The 23,226-nt window shown below is 43.8% G+C and overlaps 1 protein-coding gene across 1 annotated transcript in view; it reads right to left on the bottom strand.

Moving 5' to 3' along the window:
* The window catches only part of CHN1 (chimerin 1), a 365,572-nt gene that overhangs the window by 76,468 nt on the left and 265,878 nt on the right, over positions 1-23,226 (bottom strand). Inside the window, exons 7-8 of the mRNA XM_085645250.1 lie at positions 7,256-7,333; positions 2,544-2,628 (exon numbers count right to left, since the gene is read on the bottom strand). Of these exons, the coding sequence (XP_085501376.1) occupies positions 2,544-2,628; positions 7,256-7,333 (163 nt within the window). The remainder of the gene's footprint in view (positions 1-2,543; positions 2,629-7,255; positions 7,334-23,226) is intronic.

The following is a 23,226-nucleotide window of genomic DNA, read 5'->3' as shown; positions in this document are numbered from 1 at the left end:
GTGCGTGGGCACTGGGCTGGCAAGACTTCTTTGTTCAGATGTGGGTGGAGTGCCATGCCCATCATGGCCAGCCATTTTGCTGGGTCACTTGATTTTGCCAGTGTAAAAAATTGAGTTATTGGCTAAGGGGGATAAAACCCTTCTCAAGCAGCAACCACAATTCTTCTCAGGGTGAAGTTGCAAGCAAGCCCCAAATTAGCCTGTGCTCAAATCCTCAAGTAGCTTGGCAGAGAGCAGTCAGGCTTAACTCAGAGGGAATGTGTATAGAATGTGTGTAACACTTCTAACAGTGAACACCAGAAAAGGAGAACACAACAGAGTTCGAAAACTAGGGACATTTTTAATGAATAAAAAAAATGACAAAAATCCAATTAGTAGAATCGGAGATATTCAATTTTAAATATTTTTAGAAAACATAGCATCAAAAGCATAAAGCAGCAACTGTTGGTATCTGGTCGCTTCGACTGGGACAAAGTCACAAGTTCAGGCCAACCTCAATGGAGCACGGGCCGGGTACAAGGACCCAATTAGGCCTGATGGAGAAAGTGCCTGGAATTCTGGTTTGCGGAGTGCTACGTGTATTCGTGTTGAAGATGAGTCGCTCAGATGAGGCGATGCATCAGTTCCAAGATGCAGCGAGGCTGTGATTCAAGGGCCTGCATCGTTGTCTATTATCTAGTCGGTGGGGCTTGCAATGTGAAGTCTATAATCAAGGATGCGGTGTGCATTTGGTGCGATGCTTTGGTCCCTAAGAGCTGAGAGGATGCAATGCTGAGTCTGTCGTCATTGAGGCGGTCGTTGACAAAGGCCTGCGTCAAGGATGTGTCATGCAGTGGCGGTTACGAAGGCAGTGCGGCCTTCGCAGGCAATGTGAGTCTTTGGGACAGGTCTAATTCATGCAGCAGCAGAGATACATCAGTTCAGCTGGGTCCCCAGAGGCCGGCAAGCTCCTTAAGCCCATTTCCAAGGGTCCAGGACTGGGGTAGCACCACTTGGCAGGGTAGACTCACAGATGGCAGAGTCCAGTTACAGGTGCTAGGTTGTTGGAAGCATGTTATGTCCCTGAGGCTTGAGATCAGGAGGGCAGCCAACTAGCCCCTCGGAATCACTCTGGGTTCTAGGTTTAAGAGTTGCAGGGTCAGTCCTTCTCACCCAGGCAAGAGGGCAGCAGGTCAGCACAGCAGGGCAGCAGTTCCTTCAGAGCAGCAGACCAGCAGAGTGGCAATCCTTGTAGCAGGACAGCAGTCCTTCTTCCTGGCAGATTATCCACGGGTCCAAAAGAGTACTTAAGTGGTGTTGTCTGAGATACAGTATTTATACTAAGATGTGCCCTTGAAGTGGGGAAGAAGCTACTAGGTTTCCATTTGAAGTCCCCAGTCATCCTGCGTCCCCTGTCGTAGCATCAGACTAACTGCAGGGGGTATGCAGCACTTTGTGTGGAGGGAGGACACAGCCTAGTTCAGGTGTAAGTGGGGCTGTGCCAAGCTCCTCCCTCACATTCTGCCAATGATGGCCCATCCAGGCACACCTAAGCTCCCTATTGTGTGTGGCTGTCTAGGAGGAATGGAGGAATACACAAAGCCTGTCAGCTACACCCAGTCATGTGACCAGCAACAGGCTACAGGCACTAAATGGCTAAAGTAGGAAAATGCCAACTAAAAGGCTAAAAGTTTGGGGAAGAGCAGTCTAAGACTGACAGGTCCAACTACCAGCATCGAGCGAGCGGTGCAACTAACCGGTGTACTACTACACCCACAAGATACCATGGTCTGTGCCTGCACAGACCTTCAACCAAATGGTCTTATCACTTGTGCTGCTGTCATGAGTGCTGGGCACTGGCCAGAGTATGCAGTGGCTGTTGTGTACTCCAGCTGCAAGTTGCTAGAGGCTGATGATGGACAGACTAATAGAGGCCATGTTCGGGCTTGGCAGGCCAGACAGTCCTCCATTGACATTATTGGCAGGGCAGGCAGGAGAGATACACTAAAACACTGATGAGAGCCCTGGGTTTGGTGTGATCCATCGAACCCTCCAACCAGGTCCTCTAATCAGCCGATGGGAGACACCTGGTCAAATGTGTGTGAACCAGCATCACTGTGTACAGAACGTCTCTCTCTATAACTCTCCTAACTTGGGGGTGTTGAGTGACAATAGTACTGCCAATTGATGACAGATGGATTGTGACTTTGGGCCCTGTGACAGGTATATTGTGGCGTATACCAGCTTGGGCTTTGAGCGAAGGACTGGCTTAAATCCCCTGTTTGTGAAATCATGAGAGAGCCAGAATCCAGCCTCTGCAAAATAAGCACCAGCAAACCCCAGCACAAATTAATCACCGGCAGGTGATCTTCAGAAGGTATGTTTAATTATGTTCTACGCAATGTCTGTAGTGAAAAGTTTTCTTGAGCAGTTTAAAAAACACTTTTAATTAATAAATATGACAATAATTAATCTATGTTTGGAACAGCTAAACAATCATGTGAACTTTAACAACATCGGAATTTTGAAAACAATATGTAATCAAAAGAATGGCTTTAAGGTACCTGCACATTTCACTCCCTGAGCAATCAAGCCCCACATGAAATTAGCACAGTACTCGCACCAGTGGGGTCCTCGGAATGTGTGCACCTGTAAAAAAAAAAAAAATACATAATTTTTTTGAATACAGCACCCCACTCAATGAAGGGTCCGGTTTTCAATCAATAATACGTTATTTGAAATGTTACAACATGTTTAACAATATAAGCACGTACAATGAAAATTTCGAGACAACTTAACTGAATGCCCGGCGCAAAAATTAGTTTTTATTTTTACACCACAGCTCGAATGACTATCATTTTTCAAGAGGAAGGAATGATGCAGAGCCCACCACCTTTTTCTGAATTAATGTCCAATGCTATTTAGGACGAGGAAACTATATAGGGTTGTTTATTGATTAAAGGAAACTGTAGGTGCAAATAGGGCATACATTTACCTGCAATTTTATATTTGCATTAGTAATCATGTGCACAAATCAGCCAACTTTCCCTATGTACTTAACTATCAAAAGTCACTTCACAAAGATCCCTGGAAAGAATGAACAATATTTTACACAGCTTAACCTTGCTAGACTGCGTTGCTCATTATCAGCGACAGCATTATTTCAGCTATATGTGAAGTTATTTTCAAATTACAAGTAGACTGTGGGGAAAAGGCATTCCTCTGAATTTGGGTTGATATCAGCGTCGAGCTTAAAGATTACTCCAAATGAAGTTTGAATGTTTCAATTTCAGGGAAAATCGTGGCTGCCTATTTTCAGGTGTCTTCTTGCATTATGAGCCGCTAACATCTTAGTGCTGGAAAATCCATTCTGATGAAAGTTCTCCATTTCCAATCACTGCACAGGACAACATGAGTAATACGAAACAGAGGTCTGAAAAACAATGACACCATGTCTGCCAGGAACAATAGGTGGCACATATGAATCAACGAAAGACCAGACAGTCTGTACATTTTTCATCCTTCTTTCGTTTTGTATTTTACTTTTACTTCACAGTTATTTTTAAGCATTGGACAAGTGGCAGGAAGGGCTGCTCTGCCACTATATATCAAAATGTAGTTTGGAATGTATCTTACTATGTGAAATGTAGTGTACGTCTATCTCCATACATAGCCATGAGCAGTCATACCTCCCATAAGCAAAATACAATACAGCATTGAAAAGGGTGCTTAATCTGTCCTGCTTTTAACCCAAAGAATACCAACATCCTTACATTCCACCTCAAAAACATAGGACGTGTTTACTTTAATTTGCCAGAAGCTGAATCAACAGACTTCATGTACGACCCTGCCTAATATAAAGTAGCGGAAAAGGGGGACATGTTACATATCACATCTACGAGGACCCCTTTCGAAAACTAATGTCAACAACGCACTTTAACCAGGGTTGTTCTATGCCCCAGAATGATTAGGAGAAAGACTGACAAATTGGACAGGGTTGGATTAAAGAGAAGAAATACTTATGGAGGACATCAAAGAGGGGAATGAAAGCAATACATACAAGATAAAGGTATAGAGTCCAAAGGGCGTGTGGCCCCATGTTTAGAGGCCATGCGGACTACTATAAGATTGTCTGGTCTTGCAAAGGCAGTCAGCAGTGAGATAAGGTAAAAGAAGTGGTAGGCAAGTGCTAAAGGAATTAATCTAAGTGTGTATAGGATGGGAGGGAGGTTTTGGCAAGAAACCTCAGTCCTTTATGTTTCATAATGGGGACTCCTGGCATTCTCAGTTTACCTCATGTTCTTTATTGAACCCTCTGGAGCAAGATGGCTGAAAAGAAATTCCAGAGGAAAAGGTCTTGATAATTAATCCAGGTGGTGGAGAGGGGGTTACTACAGAAAACCGAAACCACAAGGGGCTCACATCTAAAAGGTACCTTGCCTAGCATACAACAAAGTACCTTGCTTTGGGTACCAAAATACCTTGAGACAGCCCTGCTAAAAAGATAAAAGCAAAACAGCAACAATCAAAAAGAAGAAAGCACACAAGGGGCCTGCTACTTATGCCAAATGACACCGATGGACACAGGCGAGGGCACAGCCAAATAATTGCAGCAAACAGGGGTGCCAACCCCAAAAAAGTATTAATACACACCACATGGAGGATTTACGACCTAATAGGCAAACATAAAAGGAGGAAGATCTCTTATCTACCACTATAAACAGGGCACTTACTGCGGGGTACAAAAATAAAATATATGAACAAACGCCCTCAAAGTCCCCTCAGACATTATCAGAAATGGCTTTAAATGTTTTGCTTTCTTTTACTTTTTATTCTCTTTAGCTTTTCCCCTCTTTCTCTTCCTATCCCTGATTTTATACCCACTTAAGGGTTCCCTGAATTAACATTATTATTCCTTTTCCTATGTCGATTATATCTGTACTGTTTGAATAGCAACTACAAAAAACTCTGAAGATTGAATTGAAATGGTAAAGGTCAAAGGCAGCAAAAAACTAACTTGCCACATTGAATAAACAGAAGAACAACAAATATGGCTACTAATGAAATCGGAAATAATTATTACAGGATGTAAAGATCATCAAATTACAGAAGAAAAATAAACTGAGGTGATGCATGGGGTGCCACAAAAAGACAGAAAAACATGCTGTGCATCCACTAACTCTACCCTTTTTAAATTGATATGAGAAGGTTGATGGTGATAAATAATGTACAACACATTTGCCAAGAACGGGGAAATGAACTGAGGTGATGGATTCAAAGGAATTTCAAGACGAGGATCGGGGATAACGTTTTACACCAGCCCTACATCTAGCAGAGGATTGGCCAAGTGGTGTTAAGACTGATTGAGGAACCAATGAAAACGTTGCGGCCTTGTCCCTAATAGTTATAAAGCACTACAAAAGGAAGGCAACTAAATGTGTGCTTTCCTGATTTCAAGAAAGCACTTGATAGCATTGATAGAGGCTTTCTTTGGGCAAAATAAACTAAATTGGGAGCCACAGGTAAATTATTGAAAGCAATTATTACCCTAAATTTCAACAACTGGATAAAAAAACTCTAACAATTTGACATTGACTTACAAATATTTATCAACCATAGCCTTAAGCAAGGACGCATTTTAGCGCCTCCTATATTCAATCTATAATTGGAAGACAACAAAGAAGTGTTTAGCAATCTGTAGCATGACCGCCTAAACTGAATGAGGCCTTCTACCTATAATCAACAATACCTCACTTTTAGACTACCCCAGTGTCGGCCTACAAAGTACACTGAACAAATTGAGTACGTACTGCAATCAAACAAATCTAAGGTCAACAACGACAAAAACAAAGTACTGGAATTCGCCCATCACTGATGCAGTGGCAGTTTCAAGGTAAAGACAGTGAATTGATAATTGTACCTTTGATGCCAAGAAACCACGAACCAAGAACAGGATATACAGAGGAAGTAACTGATAATTTCTGTAGTGGGAGGGAAGTGGGAGCTCAAGAAAAAGGGACAGAAGGTAAAATTGCTAATGGAATCATCTCAGTTGTCTCCCTTAAAGTAACTCACCCACGCTTCCCAACTGTTCCTCTATTTAAGAGTCTGCCATTTTTTTTAAAAATCACAACATGGCCATTTCCTATGCCTTTTTCGAATTAATTGTTTTCTTTATAAATGAATCTACAGCTTCCAATGAATATACATGGAAAGTTTACAGCTACCTCAGTTTCTGGCACATGATGTTCTTTGTTTGTATCAAACAATATTTGGATGAAATATAATAAATAAGCACTGTGGATCATCTTTGGCAGGTACTGTGAACGGTCTTTAGCGTGTACCACTTGCTTGGCTTGTGGAAGATGAGGTCAGTCTGTGGTTTTGAAGCAGCTAAATCAGACAATCCAATATCTTCCACCTCAAAACATCCTCAGAGTGCGATAAATAAGGATTCGAAAATATGCTTACTTCCACATGTCTAAAAGCAATGATTGATCGACTCATAACGGATGTGAGTGACTATGGTGATCGGATGGGACTATAGGATGGTGTCAGATTTAGATTGCAATTTGCACAACTATCCGGGGACTCCATAACGCATAAAAAACTTGCCATAGAAAATAAGAAAGAACGCACTCCTCTTTAAATGGGGGGGGGGGGGGGCTGGGAAAGTGGGTGTCTTTTTAAGAACGTTAACGCAGCAGTTCAAAATATATACCTCAGCCCCCATGCTGATGGCTGTCAACTTTTATTCTCAACAGTTTGCTTCTTTTTCTGACTGTCACATTTGCTGATCTTACAAAATCTGTGGGATATGCTTTAGCTGGGAATATGGCTTAACTCAAATGAAAATTCACTCTAAAAGTGCAGATATCATTGCGAGGAGGCAAAGCTAGTTTAAGACTTCACGATGAATGTTACACAACAGAAAACTCAGTGGGAACACATCCTAATATGTTACAGCGTAGGGGATGTTTAAACAGCCCACTCCATATATATGCATCATAAACCATGCCAAAATCACTCGCCCGTTCAATGAGATTAGGAAGAATATAAACCTTTAATCCAAAATCGTTTAACAGCAAAGAACACAATCGAACATACAATCTGTTTAATTAGCTAATTAACCTCTTAATATTAAACATTTCCTGCACAAATTGTATTGTTATTATGACTAAACAATAATTACATTTCATTGATGGCTACAATTTTCTTTAACAATGTCTACATCATACAATCCTGTACATAAAAACAAAAGATTACGAGTCCTTACCTTAAAATTGTGGACCTTTTCATATTTGTGAATGTGTTCGTTTTCCTTCAGCGTCGCTCTTCTTACCAGGGACGTCAGCTGTGAATAAGCAAAGAGTTTCAGAGGTTGCCAGAATTTCACCGACGACTTTTGAGATTCGAGTTTCATTCGCAATGAAGATACCAACACATTCTTTGGCTGAGCGCCTTGTTTTCGGCTGGGGTCTGGAGACTTAGCCGCTTTATGAACTGCCCATGACTCTATGGAAGGCATTTTGGATTTCAAAAGGAACAGTCAACCCCCTGCGAGTATCAGTTCTACCCTTAGATCCACAAGAGAGCGAAATAATTGAGGTGAAAAGCCTAGCTAAGAGTCCAAGCTGCTCAAATGCGAGAAGAAAATACAGACCAAAGCAACCACTAGAAACACTTCATAAATAATCTCTGACGGTTCAATTAACGGACGATTCCTTCTTGTTCAGATTGCCACCACGCTCCATAACGTGCTTTCGGTTAAAAAACTAGGCACAAATCTGAAATCTCAGAAACGAAACAAAGTCTGTACATCCACCTCAAAAAACCGCAGCCAGTGTTCACTTTCAAAGAGCGTCGCCTTCATTCAGTATTGTGATGCTAATGTAGCCAGCAAAGATGCTCACACACTGCATATAATCAGGGTCTAACTACATCTGCTCTCCCCGGCGCGAGGAAGCCGATGGGGAGGGGCTTGGGCAGTCACACTGCGTTAGAGCAGCTACATCAGGGAGGCTAACCAATCAGAGGGCACGGAAATCATCATAAGCAGCTCTTCGCTATTCCCGAGCACCCTCCTCAGTCCACCCCCGGTCCTCCTACATGCAAGACTTTCTTGCAGTATCCTGGAAAATGGGAATGCTAATGAGCAGTGAATGCGTCAGGCATCATTACAAAACGCTTTTGCCTGCCACGAAATACCCACACAGCTCGCAACAGATTTTCCTGTTTATGAATTGTAATGTAAACCGACAAAAGTAGTTTGAACAGGAAGGATAAGAACACACTGTTCACGGGGCGCAGCAAAATGGAGCTTGACTGGCGGACAATCGTAAATGCCGACAAAGCAGAGGGCGCAAAACTATTACCGAAGAGCATAGTCCGTGAAATGAGATATGCAAGCGTTAACGACTCTCACCATCCAATTTCATTTCCAATGCAGTCAAACGTACGTCTGTCTGTAAACACAACTGCCGGCGCGTGCACGTTTAGATGAGCTTTTAAAAAATGAATTTGAGACATTAGTGCAGACTTAGCATATCTTAATAGACTTGGAAAATAAATACAAAATAACTGAATCAAACACCTAATCAGTCAGTCAGTCAGTCAATTACTTTTATTCGATCAATAAAAGATCATAAAAAGAGACAATACAAACAGAAAGTCACATTACATAAAATACAAGGTGCATAGTCATCAATTACAGATATAAGAACATTACCAGTGTTTAAAATTTTTTTTTTAAAAAGAACTTATTTCATGGGTTCAATTCTAAGTTAAAAAGAAGATAAATATAATATAAAGATAAAATGTTCATGTTAAAAAGTCTAACAGGGATAGAAAAACTCTACACCTAAAAGCCACCCTCCGTCATGACCGCATCAATTACATTAAAGCTAGGCCGTGCACTAAGGCGCTTCTTGCTAATACGAACGGCTGCCACTAGAAAATTTGCTACATGAAAAGCAACAGTAATATTAGGCATCAGCTGTAGGAACAGAAGCGCAGGCCGAACCTGAACAAAACCAGCCCCTTTAAGTATAGGTAACAAGTATTTTGACCTAATCTGCGCATAATGTTCACAAAACATAATAAAATGTAATGTATCTTGACAAGAAAAATTGTCACAATCACATGGTGTAGCATTATCAGGAGTAGCCCATGTGGGATAAGAACCTAGCACAAAATGTATCAAATTTAGGCGAAACTTGGTAAGAAGGGACCTATGAAGTGGCATGGTTACAAAAGTCAGGTAAGGTTCAAGACCGGGGACAGTTATTAACCCGTAGTTCCTTCTCGCTAACGGTTTATTTAATTCAGTGTCCTCCCTGTCAGCCATGAAACGTGTTAGTAGTGCAGTCTTAATCCCCATGATGTCCTTTTTATTAATACGATGCGGGGAATGAAATAGCTCAGGTCTGCCTGCTGTTGCCAACATCTTTTTAACATATGCAAACCATGGAATTCTCAGGGCTCTATCCAGAGCAAGGCAGTCCCTTAGTATCCGATGGGTTAGGGAAATCTCCTGGTTAAGCCAAGATTTTATCCAGCATATCACAGGGGCCACTTTAATTAAATCTGCGACAAACCCCATACCCAGTTCTGTGTGTATTGTAAAAATTGGTGTAGACTGGGGGACAAACAGCAAAGATCTCAAGAACTTATTTTCCGCCCTCTGTATGTTGTTGGTGTTAATATAGCCCCATATTGCAGAGCCATAGGTGGCTATTGCCAACGATTTTGCTTTATAAACTTTCAGAATGGCCTCCAGAGGGCGAGCTCCCAGCCTTTTGGCAAAACCAAGTATGGCTGTAGCTGATCTGGCCAGAGAGTTGCCTTTTAGTTTTTGTTGCGGGCCCCATGTACCTTTCTCATCAAAGATGACACCCAGGTAAGTGAAAATTGGTACCCTTTTAACCTCGTGACCTAGGCACAGAAAGATTTTAGATTTCTTTTTCCTGCTGGCCTGGCCGGTGATCATGACCTGTGATTTTTGAGTGTTAATTTTCAGGTCTAATGATGTCATGAAATCACCGAAAGATGCCAATAGTCTGTCAAGGGCCACCCCTGAGCGTGCCAAAAGCACGGCGTCATCCGCGTATAGGAGAACTGGGATCTTGGTATCTCCTACACGAGGTACATCCACCACTGCATTGGCCAGGACTGGGCCCAAGGCGTTTATATATAATGTAAAAAGGAGAGGTGCCAATATGCACCCCTGCCTTACGCCCCTCTCTGAATTAAAACAGCTGGTGCACCTTCCCCCCTGGGTAACTCTCACCGTGGATAATAAACCACAATGGAGATCTGCCAGAAATCCAACTAGAGGTGGGTCAACCCCTATATCCAAGAGAATACTCCACAATTTTGACCTGTTGACCAGGTCAAAAGCTGAGGAGAGGTCCATAAAGGCCATATACAAAGACCCCTCCTTAGCAATCGTGTATTTGGAAATGAGTAAGTGGAGATTTAAGCATTGATCCTGCGTGCTCCTATTTGCCCTGAAGCCATATTGGGCGTCTGATAGTATGCCGCTACCCTCGAGCCAGGTATTCAATCTGCCTAAGATGACTCTGCCTAAAATTTTAACGGAGGAGTCAATTAGGGAGATAGGCCTATAACAGGCCGGATCATCCCTCTGGCCTTTTTTGAAAATTGGGATGATTATAGATTTTGCCCAGGAATCGGGGATATGCTTGTATCTAGCAGCATTAAAAACATTTGCTAATATTTTGGCCCACAATTTAGGAGCAGACCTATATAGATCTGCAGGAACACCGTCTGGACCTGGCGCCTTACTCTTAGATGTCTCTAGGATAGCTTTTTCAACATCCTCCTCCTTAAAGGCCGCGACTGGACCAACTTGATTCAAGGGTAACAGCCCCTCTGATTGCCCAGGCGAGACTGAACTATAGATTTTTCCAAAATGGGCTAACCACAGCTCATCAGGAATACAACATTCCATGGCCTGGTTCTCGCTACCGGTAAAAAAAGAGTGATTTATCACACCCCAGAATTTGGAGCTATCCCGCATAGTATCTGGTGACAATAGATCATTCCATGCTTCTTCCTGAATCTCTTTTTTCCGGGCTTTAATTGCTAGTTTATACTGTTTTCTCAGAGAAGCAATCAAAAGTCTATTTCTTGGTTTGCCCTTGGTAGCCTTCAAGAGGGCTGAATGGGCCTTGGTACATTTGGTGTCAAACCATTTTTTGCCTTTAAAGGGTCCTGACTTGGAATTAACCAAGAGGGCCGAATTTATATGTTGGCAAATAATAGTAAAGGCTTCGACTATACTCGAGTCGGTATTATCATGGTCTAAGCAAATACCCATCTCCGGTTCAACCTTAGACAGAACTTCTTGTAAAAAGGTGATCGGAGTCACCTGGGCCCATTTTAACCTCCGGCCCTGATCTTTAGCTACGAGGGCTCTGGTACCCGAAGTACTTGAGTCTTTGAAGACCAAAAAACCTTCCGAGGCAACCTCAGCTATCACTGGGTTGTGGTCACTAAATGCGGAGTCCTCCACCCTGTAATTTAAAATCAAAGAAAAAATCGAAGAAGAAACAAAAATATAATCGATGACAGACCCTGAATCAGAACCTTTAAAAGTGGGCATTCTCTGCCCTTCCGTGCAGCAAGCAGGTTCAGAGAGGTCTGCAGAAGCCAGTAGGCTCTCCAGAGCCTCGCCTTGTTTGGTGTGTTCGAAATGAGTGGATGAAAAATAAGAAAATCCATCCTCATCATTCAGAATACAACCCAAACTGCAGGGATGAATATTTAAGTCACCCATTAGGATGACTTCAAAACTGTTGTGTGACTCTCTATATTTATCCAGAACCTCCCCCAGGGATTCTAGATGCTGATTTGGACTGACAGAATCTTTAGAATTATAAAAATTAATCAGAAGCAAAGAAGGGTAGTTTGCCGCCACTATTTCGACAGCCAAGCAGTGTTTAGAACCACAATCTACCTGTTTAACAGATCCTTTCAGGTTCAATGAAACCAATAATGCCAGACCCCCCTTTGCCCTCCCCACCACACTTGGTGTGGCTGGAATATAAAAATGGACATAACCATCCAGGAAAAGGCTATTTGTTGTGTCCCAGGTTTCTTGTAGTGCAATAATGTCATGTGACACAACATAACCCACCCATAACTCATCCTTACTTTTTAGTCTCAAGCCAGCAATGTTCCAACTTAAAATTTTGCAGATATTTTTTTGGGTGGAATCATGCGCCTCTAACGCTGCAGGTCCCTTTTCCTCATTTCTATTTGTCAGAGTTTTTAGTGGGGGAGACATGCTAAGAGGTGACCCCTCCTGACCCGGTCAGGCTAAAGTGTCCGGGTGGAATCTATTCTCACTATGCTCAGAGGAGAGTGTGGCAAGGTTTGGGTTAAATTCCCTACCATTCTGGGTTTGACCAAGGCTTACCAAGGTATTTGGGTGAAAATTATAAAAATGCCTTAGATCATAAGCCCTTATTTCTGACCTAACCCCACTAAATGGATAGTCACAAATAAAACGCACCACTCGAGTATCCTTAAAATTAATAATGATACAATCCCCTGGGACATTTTTTGGTCTGGGACCCACCCAGCTGACTCTTCTGGCAAAGAGAATCTTCCCGTCCAAAAAGTTCGGGATAGGTCTCTTTTGATTAAGCCAGAAAATGACTTTATTTTTGAGTTGTTCGTAGGATTCCTCTGTGCCGATTTTCAGTTCCGGGACGCCAGTCAAGACCACGACATAAGGAATAGAATCAGGGGGTAAGTTGATATGGGTATTAAATTTAATTGTTCTATCCCTGGTATCTGTCTTTGATCCTATATGTGTATTCCTACTAGCAGAGTTAGTTCCCGGTGAATCCCTTAAGCCCGTCCTGACCTGAATATCACCTCGAGAGGTGGTATTAACTGGAGACAGAGTTCTAGGGGGAATACCCTTAGAATTAGCTATAGATGGTGTATCCATGCTAGGTAAAGAAGATGACGGGGTAGGAAGAATAGGGTTCGCTTTGATGTGGACAGCACTATCCTTATTAGCTAATTTAATGACATTTTTTAAAGAGCAAAAATTATCTAAAATAGTTTGCTCGAGACGATCCACTTTGTCAAAAACCACCTTTACTCTTTCTAGAAGTGGCAATATTAGAGAGCGGACTATTTGTTCGATCTGAGAAGTCAAATCGCTAAGTTGGAACTGGTCCCGAGGCCTGTTAGAGGTTTCATCCACAGGGGAATTATCAACAGCCTGAACCTCCCTAGTCTCTGGTGGTGGATGTGTCATGGTGTTAGCGTGCTTAGCCTGTCTCCCCCCCTGGGTTGGCCCCTCTCTCTTCCTCTTTGAGACAACACTTTTAGCCCCCTTTTTGTTAGCTCTCGTCTGTGGGTGAGGCGAAGCAGGTTTAGAGTGATTTGTAGTGTTAGTAACTAAAAGGGCAGCCTCACTGGGAGGGTCAATTATGTCATTGCGACCAGGTGATGTGATAGTACTGTCTCCCCTATCCCGCTCCTGCCCAACATCACCAACGACCTTCAATACTAAGTCCCTAGGGGATTTTGCCAAAGCGAGTAGTCCCAACGATGAGCGCCTAGCTTGTGTTAACTCAGAGGATAGCCTCCGCTCTGTAATTGCCAGTTCCTGTTCTAAGACAGAAACTGCTCTGGTGATGAACTGATCAAGTGTGCCAGACACGGACCCCCCTCCTCCCAAGCGCTTCCCCTTGCTTGTCATTCTATACAGTATTCGCCCCTGTAACAATACAACCAGAGAAGTATAGTCAATATGGAAAAGCCTCAAAGGAGTGGACCGAGTATCTAGGCCCGAAAACTGCCTTCCAATAATCTATAAAAACAGGTCACAAGCCTCAACTAACTTAATCGTTATACACTGCTCTTAGAGCCAGAACCAACACAACAAGCCAATATACCTTTCCTGATGGGGCACGTATCACAAGCGCTGCGGTGTCACCAGGCGGCCTATGTAGTGTTCCGGCGCAGCCTGGTGACGTCACCGCAAGCGCCGATAGCCGAGTAGTGCTGGGAATTGTAGTGCATGTGGGCCGTTCACCTCACGGCAGCAGACGAAAAGCACCAACAACGAGGAGCGTCCAGCAACACAGCCCGTCTCCTGCCCTCCGAGAAGCTCCCTCGAGGTAAGTGTTGAGCACCAAACGAGATGGTTACAGCAAAGCGTCCCGCGCTGCGGTGTCACCAGGCGGCCTATGTAGTATTCCGGCGCAGCCTGGTGACGTCACCGCAAGCGCCGATAGCCGAGTAGTGCTGGGAATTGTAGTGCATGTGGGCCGTTCACCTCACGGCAGCAGACGAAAAGCACCAACAACGAGGAGCGTCCAGCAACACAGCCCGTCTCCTGCCCTCCGAGAAGCTCCCTCGAGGTAAGTGTTGACCACCAAACGAGATGGTTACAGCAAAGCGTCCCGCGCTGCGGTGTCACCAGGCGGCCTATGTAGTGTTCCGGCGCAGCCTGGTGACGTCACCGCAAGCGCCGATAGCCGAGTAGTGCATGTAGTGCATGTCCGTTCACCTCACGGCAGCAGACGAAAAGCACCAACAACGAGGAGCGTCCAGCAACACAGCCCGTCTCCTGCCCTCCGAGAAGCTCCCTCGAGGTAAGTGTTGAGCACCAAACGAGATGGTTACAGCAAAGCGTCCCGCGCTGCGGTGTCACCAGGCGGCCTATGTAGTGTTCCGGCGCAGCCTGGTGACGTCACCGCAAGCGCCGATAGCAGAGTAGTGCTGGGAATTGTAGTGCATGTGGGCCGTTCACCTCACGGCAGCAGACGAAAAGCACCAACAACGAGGAGCGTCCAGCAACACAGCCCGTCTCCTGCCCTCCGAGAAGCTCCCTCGAGGTAAGTGTTGAGCACCAAACGAGATGGTTACAGCAAAGCGTCCCCTAATCATATTTTTGTAGATAATTAAATACATTTTCTTCAAAAGTATGTTTTCACAAGAACTATCAGTTTAATGACCAATGTACGGGTATGTCATAAAATCGTAGCAACACACCTGATAACCTGCTATCGCCACTCCCAATATTGATGTGTTTAGCACAGAAACATTTTGCTCTGAAACATCTTACATAGCTACAATGGCGATAGACAGATAGGAGGGACAGCAAAGTTAGAGACACAGTAGTTACAGTAAGGAACCAGTTACAGGGTTATGGTTGGCAAAAACAACTACACGTGTAAGGCAAAGCCATTGATTAGATCAATTATTTCAATGCTATTTTGAAATCATGCAGAGAGTGGCTTGGGGGAATGCCTGGTGTGAGGGAGTTCCAGAGTAGGGTGGCCTAGACAGTAAAAAGACCAGAAATTGGAGGCGGCACAATGAGCCTTGGTTGTAACTAGATGGTTATCATTGGTGGAATCTACGTTCCCAGTTGTTTATTGAGAAATAAATGTAAGCCAGATAGTTGCATGCCCTACCATCTATTGCTTTGAATATTTGTATCAATAGGTTGCATGTGGTCCTGTTCTTGGTGATGAACCAACCGGCTTAGTGGTGATATGAGATGCGGGTATGCCTCCATAGATTGTACAGAATACTGGCAGAAAAGATTGGTACCTTCTTTAATGGCGTGAATGAGTATTTCGGGAGGCCTACAAGAAGACTACTGAGGTAATACAATCTACTGAATACTAATGCACTGATAAGTGTTTTGACTATTTTGAATTGCAAGTTCGAGATTAGCTGTGTTAGTTATAAAGACTTTCATTTTCAGTTATGAGCTGGAGTGGGCACCAATGTTTCAGGCTGAAGGAGAACATTTCAGAGTCTGGGATAAACTGGATAGAGTTCTCAAGAAAATTAAAAACTGCTGATGAGCAGGGAGCGCACAGGAGTTTTGGTTTTAAAGCAGTTCAACACAGTGGCATAACAATAGCCCCACGGCGCCCACCCCCGACCCTTTTCCCAGCTCCAGGGTGGCCCAACTGGCACTGTGCACAAGTTAGCCTGAGAGCTGCTGACTGGGTCCAGAGCGTGGGGGGCCTGCCGCAAGTTTTGTTATGCCATCGGTTCAACACAAGTGATCAGTGGCATCCCATATTGGTTCAAACACACAAAGAGGAGTAGAGAGAGGTGAATAAATATATGTGGTGGCATGTGCTTGGTGTGCAAATACTGCCCTCACTCACAAAATTGTGACATGTTTCATAATAGGGCTGCTTCAGTACACCCCCGCGCAGATCAACGCCTGGGGTGGAGCAATAGGGTAGGGGAAGACAAGACACAACATATAATGAAAATTATTCTTATAGAAGTGATTAAATTGGGATCACCGAAAGAGGAAGTGCAGTGAAGATTACAACTAGCTCTGAGGTGCCGCTATGCGTAGGTGTATTCCTGGACCCTCCGGCCAGGATTAAACACGTAAAAGATGGTGGTGACAGGAAGAAAGCAACAAACTCCTTACACCCCTCCTTACTGCCAAAATGTTGACATCTTTCTGCCGTCGTAATGTGCCCAGAGTATAGGGTCACGCCGGCATTCGTCAGGACCTTTCTGATTCCAATTGTTAAATACCCTAGTTTCCTGGAATAAGGTAGGTCAGGAACACTTCTATAACAAGTATTGGTATAGCCAATAGGTCTCGCCTTTGGTACCTCATAAGTGTTTAATTATCCAGCACAATATCCTTGGTGCAACAACATCAACTGTTGCATGGCTAAACACTTATAAGATCCCAAAGGCGAGACCTATTAGCTATGCCATTATGTGTCTCCTGCCTAAAATCTCCTCCTCTTCAATTTAAGTCAATAGAGAAAATAAATTACCAGGATTTCTTTTTCTCCCAAATCTCCCTTTTGGAACATTCAAAATGTTGGCATGTATGCATTATAATAAACACAGAAAAAATGCACTCACGTCTCCCTAATGTGAATTAAAGCTCGAAATGATCTACTGTAGAATTTGCTCCCACATTGCTGAATACCAGAGCAGTTTAGTCTTGCTTCCACCCCATGCCTCCTTATTCTACAATCATACACTTTTTGTGCCTTTATCTTACTCTTGTAGGTTCCCTACTTTCTCTTTTTGTCACTGTTTTCTCATCCCCAGTTTCTATCTTTGTCTTATGCTAGATCAAAGTCTGATAATGAAAACTAAGTCCTAGGGCCAACAAATAAGTGACAGTGAATGCCCACCTGCAACCACCAGCTTAAATTAAACACTGCCTGCAGAGGCGAACAGGTGACAGATCACCTGTAGAAGAAACAAGAAAAGTTTACCAATCTTATGTGGGGCCTCCAGATTACTAAAAGCGGTCAGGATTGGTCTATCAACTAATCGCAGGGGGTGATTTATTAACCGTTAATATGGAAGGATACGATATTGATACATTTGTAGGGCGGGACAAATGTTTTGGTGTCCCTGAGTTTTTAACATGCACAGCTTACTTCGGAGTGGGCGCTAAAACAAAATATAAATGGGTTACTACAGGCGGAAATTGTAAAAACCGCAAGGGGATGGGCAGTTTCAAAGTGACTTTTAAGTGGAGGTGGATCATTCTCTCCCGTCTACCAAGTCGCTTGCGGGCGTTCACTGATTACACTAAACTCATCCCTTTTCGCTATGACCTCAGCTGGGTGGCGGAACTTGTAAAAACCGCAAGGGGATGGGAAGTTTCAAAGTGAGGTGCTGTTTAACATGCAGTTGTGTGACGGAGAAGCGTAAATAACCGATCACTTTACAAAAATGTCAAAATATATTCAGTGGGGGAAGGGAGAGGGAGGGGGGGGGTTTAAAGGTTACTCATGAATGCTATTTGCTTGATTTGGTCCTAAGAATATTCTTCTATATTTGCTTTCGGTAGTGTCATCTGTGGTACTCTTACGAGGTTTTATGCAAAAATGTGGGAAAGCAACTTAATTGATTTATAAAACGGGGGAGAGAGGAAGCGAGGAAATGAACAGCCATCGCTGGTTATATCGAGAGGCATTTAGCGCACCCCTAAATATTATTTACCAGATTACATTAAACAGTTTTTATTTGAGACATGGATGAGGATCTTGTATGACCAAGAAGCACGGGAGTTTTTAAATGTGTGGCCTAACGGCCAGAGCTGCTGACCTTGGAGCTGGAAAACCAGATTTGAGTCTCGGCTCAACATCCTGCAATTCTGGGCAAATCACTTACTCTCCCCGTGGCTACCAAAATGAATGTGTCCTTGTGTAATGTAATTGGTGCTTGTGTAAGATGCTCTAATATCTTCCGGTCGCGTTCGCGCTATAAAGAACTGCAAATAAATAAGCGCCAGCGCGCCGTTTCTCTGACAGCGCTGCATTAGAAAGTGTAGGGCCGAGGATATCACTTTAAACCTAGGGTGCAAGCACTCGATGCTCGCGGGGTAGTTAGACTCAATGTATTGATAGGGGGGCAGCAGCCCCCAACTATTCCCCCCGCCAAGATCAAGGGCAATTCTTGGTTCAACCACAGGGTGACTAACTTTACCCTTCCTAATCTCAACTGCTGTCTGCAAGTGCCTAGAACAGCCAGCCGAAGGAGCCCTTGCCAAATTCACATTAATTACATCGACTCAGGCACACTGTGCAACGTAAAGCGGATTTCGTGAAGGGCTTGGCCTTGCTAGTCAAGTCATTGGCATGGAATTTCTGGGAAGTTAAGTGGCATCAGAATTCTGCATGTCACGCTCCCTACGGTTATAATGTAGTGCTGGTGCATGCACAGCACAGGGGAAGGGTTCGCTACGTGTTTGCTATTTACAATAAGACTGCCTAAGTGTATCGTTTTCTTGGTTTAATGTATGTGTGACACCTGGTCGTGAAGTGTTAATCATTCGTCCACGCTCTGGAGGAAAATCACTTGTTACACGGGACCCTGAGAGCTGCGCAGCGACATTGGCCGCCCGGAGCTGGCTGAAGCATTTCATCTCTCCCCCTTCAATGGCAATAAACTTATATGGCAGGCGTCACGTCTGGTGATTTAAAACATTAAAATGCCATGCTCTAGTGTTTCAACATAAAAGACCACATTGGCAAACAATGAATGTTAAAATGTGTAACATTAAAAACGTCTGATTGCACACAGAGTGATGCCTATGAAACAGCCAGTTGATGAATAGCATGAAATTCTATGGTCTCACCCTAACCCCATACAGTGAAGAGGAAAAACTGCTCGACGAAAGATGGTTCCCAAATATATGCATGTGAATTTGTAGCTCCATTTTAATTATCCACGTGAATGGCGAAGACAAGCTCAGTCAATACATTATAGTTTAAAAGCGCCCACCCGCGGGTTCCCACGCACATGGTTATTGAATGTGGCTATAACATGAGCCTCCATAAAGAGAGAGTTAGTGCATTGAAGAATTAACCCGAACACGTAACCGTACGCGGGAGCTTAAATGAGTTTAGAAGCTGCGTCCGTGTCACCGGTGAGAGGAAGGAAGGCAGGCCTTACTATAAAAGAGGGTGGGTGGGTGTTTGCAGAAAATAATGTAGACTTTCCCAAGTCCATGAAACAACATGGTCACCGGGTCGCGCTGCTGCACACCAGTGTTCGCAGCCGGAATGACAACAAGCATTGGCCGCGCGGCAGTAAAAGTAACGCTGCGCGGCCGTAAAAGCGAGTCATCGCGATCGCTCTGAAAGCGAAAGTGATCGCGATGACGCGCTAAAGCACGTGTTTCAAAGTACTGCTGAAGGCTGGCGGTTCGTGCGTGCACAATCGTGTGAACGCAAGCGCTAGGCCAGCCAGCAGCACTTTGAAAACTCACATACAAAATGTCTCTCCGAGCCAGCGCATGCGCTGGGCTCAGCGAGACCTAAAAATCATTTTCTTTATATGTTGTGTCTGGTCTTCCCCTACCCTATTGCTCCACCCCAGGCATTGGTCTGCGCGGGGCTGTACTGAAGCAGCCCTATGATGAAGCATGTCACAATTTTCTGAGTGAGGGCAGTATTTTCACACCTAGCACGTGCCACCACATACATTTATTCACCACTCTCTAATCCTCTGTGTGTTTTTCAGCTTGTGGACAGGGGCTACGGAGAAGGGGGTTTATCCCCTAACCCCTTCTTTTTGTGTAGAACATCCCATATTGGTTAACAGTAAGGCAGTCAGAGACATGCAACTCGTGGAGAATAAGAAAATGGGAGAGTGGAACACATTTAGGTAAATATGTGTGAAGGTGTTATGAGAAGACAAATCAGAAAATATTAATTGAGGGAGGTGGTGTATGGTGAGAAATGTAGAGGGCCAAAAACAGAATTCTGCGAGGGACACACTGGAAGTGTGGTTTGTGTTGATGTCTATCACCAGTGACTGAAGGAGCAACTGGAGAGGTACAGAGTGAACACTGTGCCAGTCCTGTGATGCCTAGAGAGGCAACTGAGGATCGTAGAGCAGGGCGATAAACGGTGTTGAATGGCTCTGCTACATCCAAGCACATGACGATGGAATCAAATCGATTGTGAGGAATGATGAAGTTAGATGGGTGGGGGACAGCAGTTTCGCTGAAGTGAGGGGTATAGAAGCCTTAACAAAGCTTTTGTAAGTAAAAATAGTGTGAGACTATTGAAAACGAATCTTTTCAGTATCTGGAAGAAAAACTTTAGTTTTGATACTGGACAGTGGGTAAAAGGCGGAGGCAGATAAGGGATTAACTGAATTTTATTATGAACATGTAAAACCTGTGCGGATTTGAAACATGTTGCGTATGTTCTAAACAGCTGAAGAGAGACGTCAGACAAAGAAGACTAGGTATTATGATATGGAGACTTAAAGTGTCCTATGGTGCACAGAATTATTGGAATTAAGTTTGGATGGAGATGTGTAGAACTGTGAACGGAGATCTCGGTCATTTGTTTGACGTGGTAATATAACGTGACCTGGCAGATTAAGGCAACAATGTATTTATGTATATACGTTTTATATAGCACTAGCTAGACCCGTAGGTGTCAGAGCGCTTTACATGATTGTGATAGAATATAGTAACGCAGTTATGCAATCAACATATGAGTCGCGAGTTGAAAAGACAACTGGTACCCATTGGAGGTACTATTAGAGTGACCAACACTAGAGACACAATTCGAGAGGATTTAAAAGACAGAGAAGCAAAAGAAAAAGGAGAACCTCCGCTTCAGACAGAGGGTCTAGTTCTGATCAAGCGATACTTTACTAAGGTCCGTAAACTATATGTTAAAGCATTTGTCGAGGAGGAGGAGTTTCAGGTTTCTGTTGAAGCAAGGAAAGGAAGGGTTGCATCTAAGGTCACACGGTAGGGAGTTTCATATGCTTGGAGCATATCCAGAAAAAGAGCGCAACTTGGTTGCTGTCTTTTTTAGAATGGGAGGTAGGAGCAGAAGAGCATTGGAGCTTCTAAATGATCTAGTGGTTCCTGCTTTCGTCAGCTTGTTTTGTAAGTAGTTGGGTGTATGAGAGTGAAGGGCTTTGTGGAGGATACATGCAGTCTTGTAGGTACATCTTCCTTCAATAGGAAGCCAGTTGAGGCTCTGAGATGAGCCGGGCTGCCATGTTAAGAACTGATCTCAGGGGGGCGAGGTGAGTTTTAGGCGTCCCAGTGAGAGTGGCATTACCATAGTCTGGACCAAAAATTGCACCACATTTTTTAAATCATCAGCGGGAATACATGGTTTAAGTTTCTTGAGGTTATTGAGTGTGTACAGTGCTCCTTTTGCTGTATTCTTGATGTGCTCTTTCATAGACATGTTGTTATCCAGGACGAAGCCAAGGGATTTTGCGGAGTTGGATAAAGTAAGAGAGCACTTTAAAGCCTTTAGGTCGATGAGCCATTCGTGTATTGGAAGGTGGTTACTTTTGGGGGGAGAAAAGAATAACTTCTGTCTTGATGGGGTTTAGCTTTAAGTGATTTGCCTAAAACCAGGATTGTAACTCGTTCAGTGTGTCATTGAGATGTCGAATGTCACTGGGTGATTTGATTTTGTAGTAAAGTTGGGTGTCAATCGCATATAGGTGGTATTTGATCTCTGCCTGTTTCAAGATGACTGTTAAGGGGTCCATAAAGAGAATGAAAAGGGAGGGGGATAGAATTGAGCCCTGAGGCACACCAAGATTGATCCGAGTGGGTTTAGACAGGCAAGAGTTGATTTTGATTTGTTGCGAGCGGTGTTAAAGGTAGGAAGAGAACCATTTTAGCATGGTACCATTGAAACCGAAACGCAACTTCAAAGATTCAAGTAGGGCCGGGTGATTAACCGTATCGAACGCTGCCGATAGGTCAAGTAGGATAAGTAGGCAGGCGTCACCCTCGTCTAAGGCTCTGTGGATGTCATCAGATATGTTCAACATGGCTGTTTCATTACTACAGCCTTTCCTAAACCCGGATTGGAAAGTGTCAAGGAGGGAGAATTTTTGTATATGATGATTAAGTTGCTGTAAGACAAATTTTTCCAAAGTCTTGGCAAGGAACGGGAGGTTGGAGATTGGTCTGAGGTTGTTGAGATTGTTGGGGTCAGCCCTGGTATTTTTGGGAATGGGTGTGATTTGTACTAGTTGGAGAGAGATCGGCACACAACCCGTGGTGAGAGATGCGTTGATGATGATAGTCAAGAACGGGGCGATGAAGTGGTTGAGATTTTTCACCATCGTGAATGGGAGTGAATCCTTGGTGTGGGTCGTTGACTTTAGATTCATGATTATATTGAAGACCTCCTTTTCAGTCAAGGGTTTGAAGACCGACAAGTTGGCGTCCTTGAAGACTCGGAGCAGACCGTGCTTTACTATGTGTGAGTTCCTTATCATTGGGACTAGGCTTGTGTTTAACCCGTATGGGTTGAGTAGGGAAGTCAATGGTAGGGAAGGGCGGGTTGGCTATGGGTATTTGTGTAGCAGGTCTCGCAATGAGGTCCGAGCTGCTAGAATCAATCATCATTGTGTGCAGATGAGGGGTGGGATTGGGTGTAGGTGGTGTGGGATGATTACATGGTAGCAGATAATGTGGTTTGCCACATGGGTTAAGGTTTTGTGTAGTGAAACAGATAAGTGGAGGAGGGCTATATTTATAGGTAACAGTATGGTGCTAAGAGATGTGATAGAGTAACGTTGCACAAATTAAAGTTTGAATGTGGCATAGGGACAGTTAGACATGCAGCATCATTTGTCAAGTTTCCTACAGATTTTTAAGATTGTGGATTTGTGTGGTAACAGTAGTAATGGGCCACGAAGAGAGTGCATCAAAAAGGAACATCTATAAAAACATAATAG

This window comes from Triturus cristatus, chromosome 3_1, assembly GCF_964204655.1.
Source record: "Triturus cristatus chromosome 3_1, aTriCri1.1, whole genome shotgun sequence".
NCBI classification, from domain to species: Eukaryota; Metazoa; Chordata; class Amphibia; order Caudata; family Salamandridae; genus Triturus; species Triturus cristatus.
Note: the sequence above shows the minus strand (reverse complement) of the source record. Positions and strands in the feature narration are given on the sequence as shown.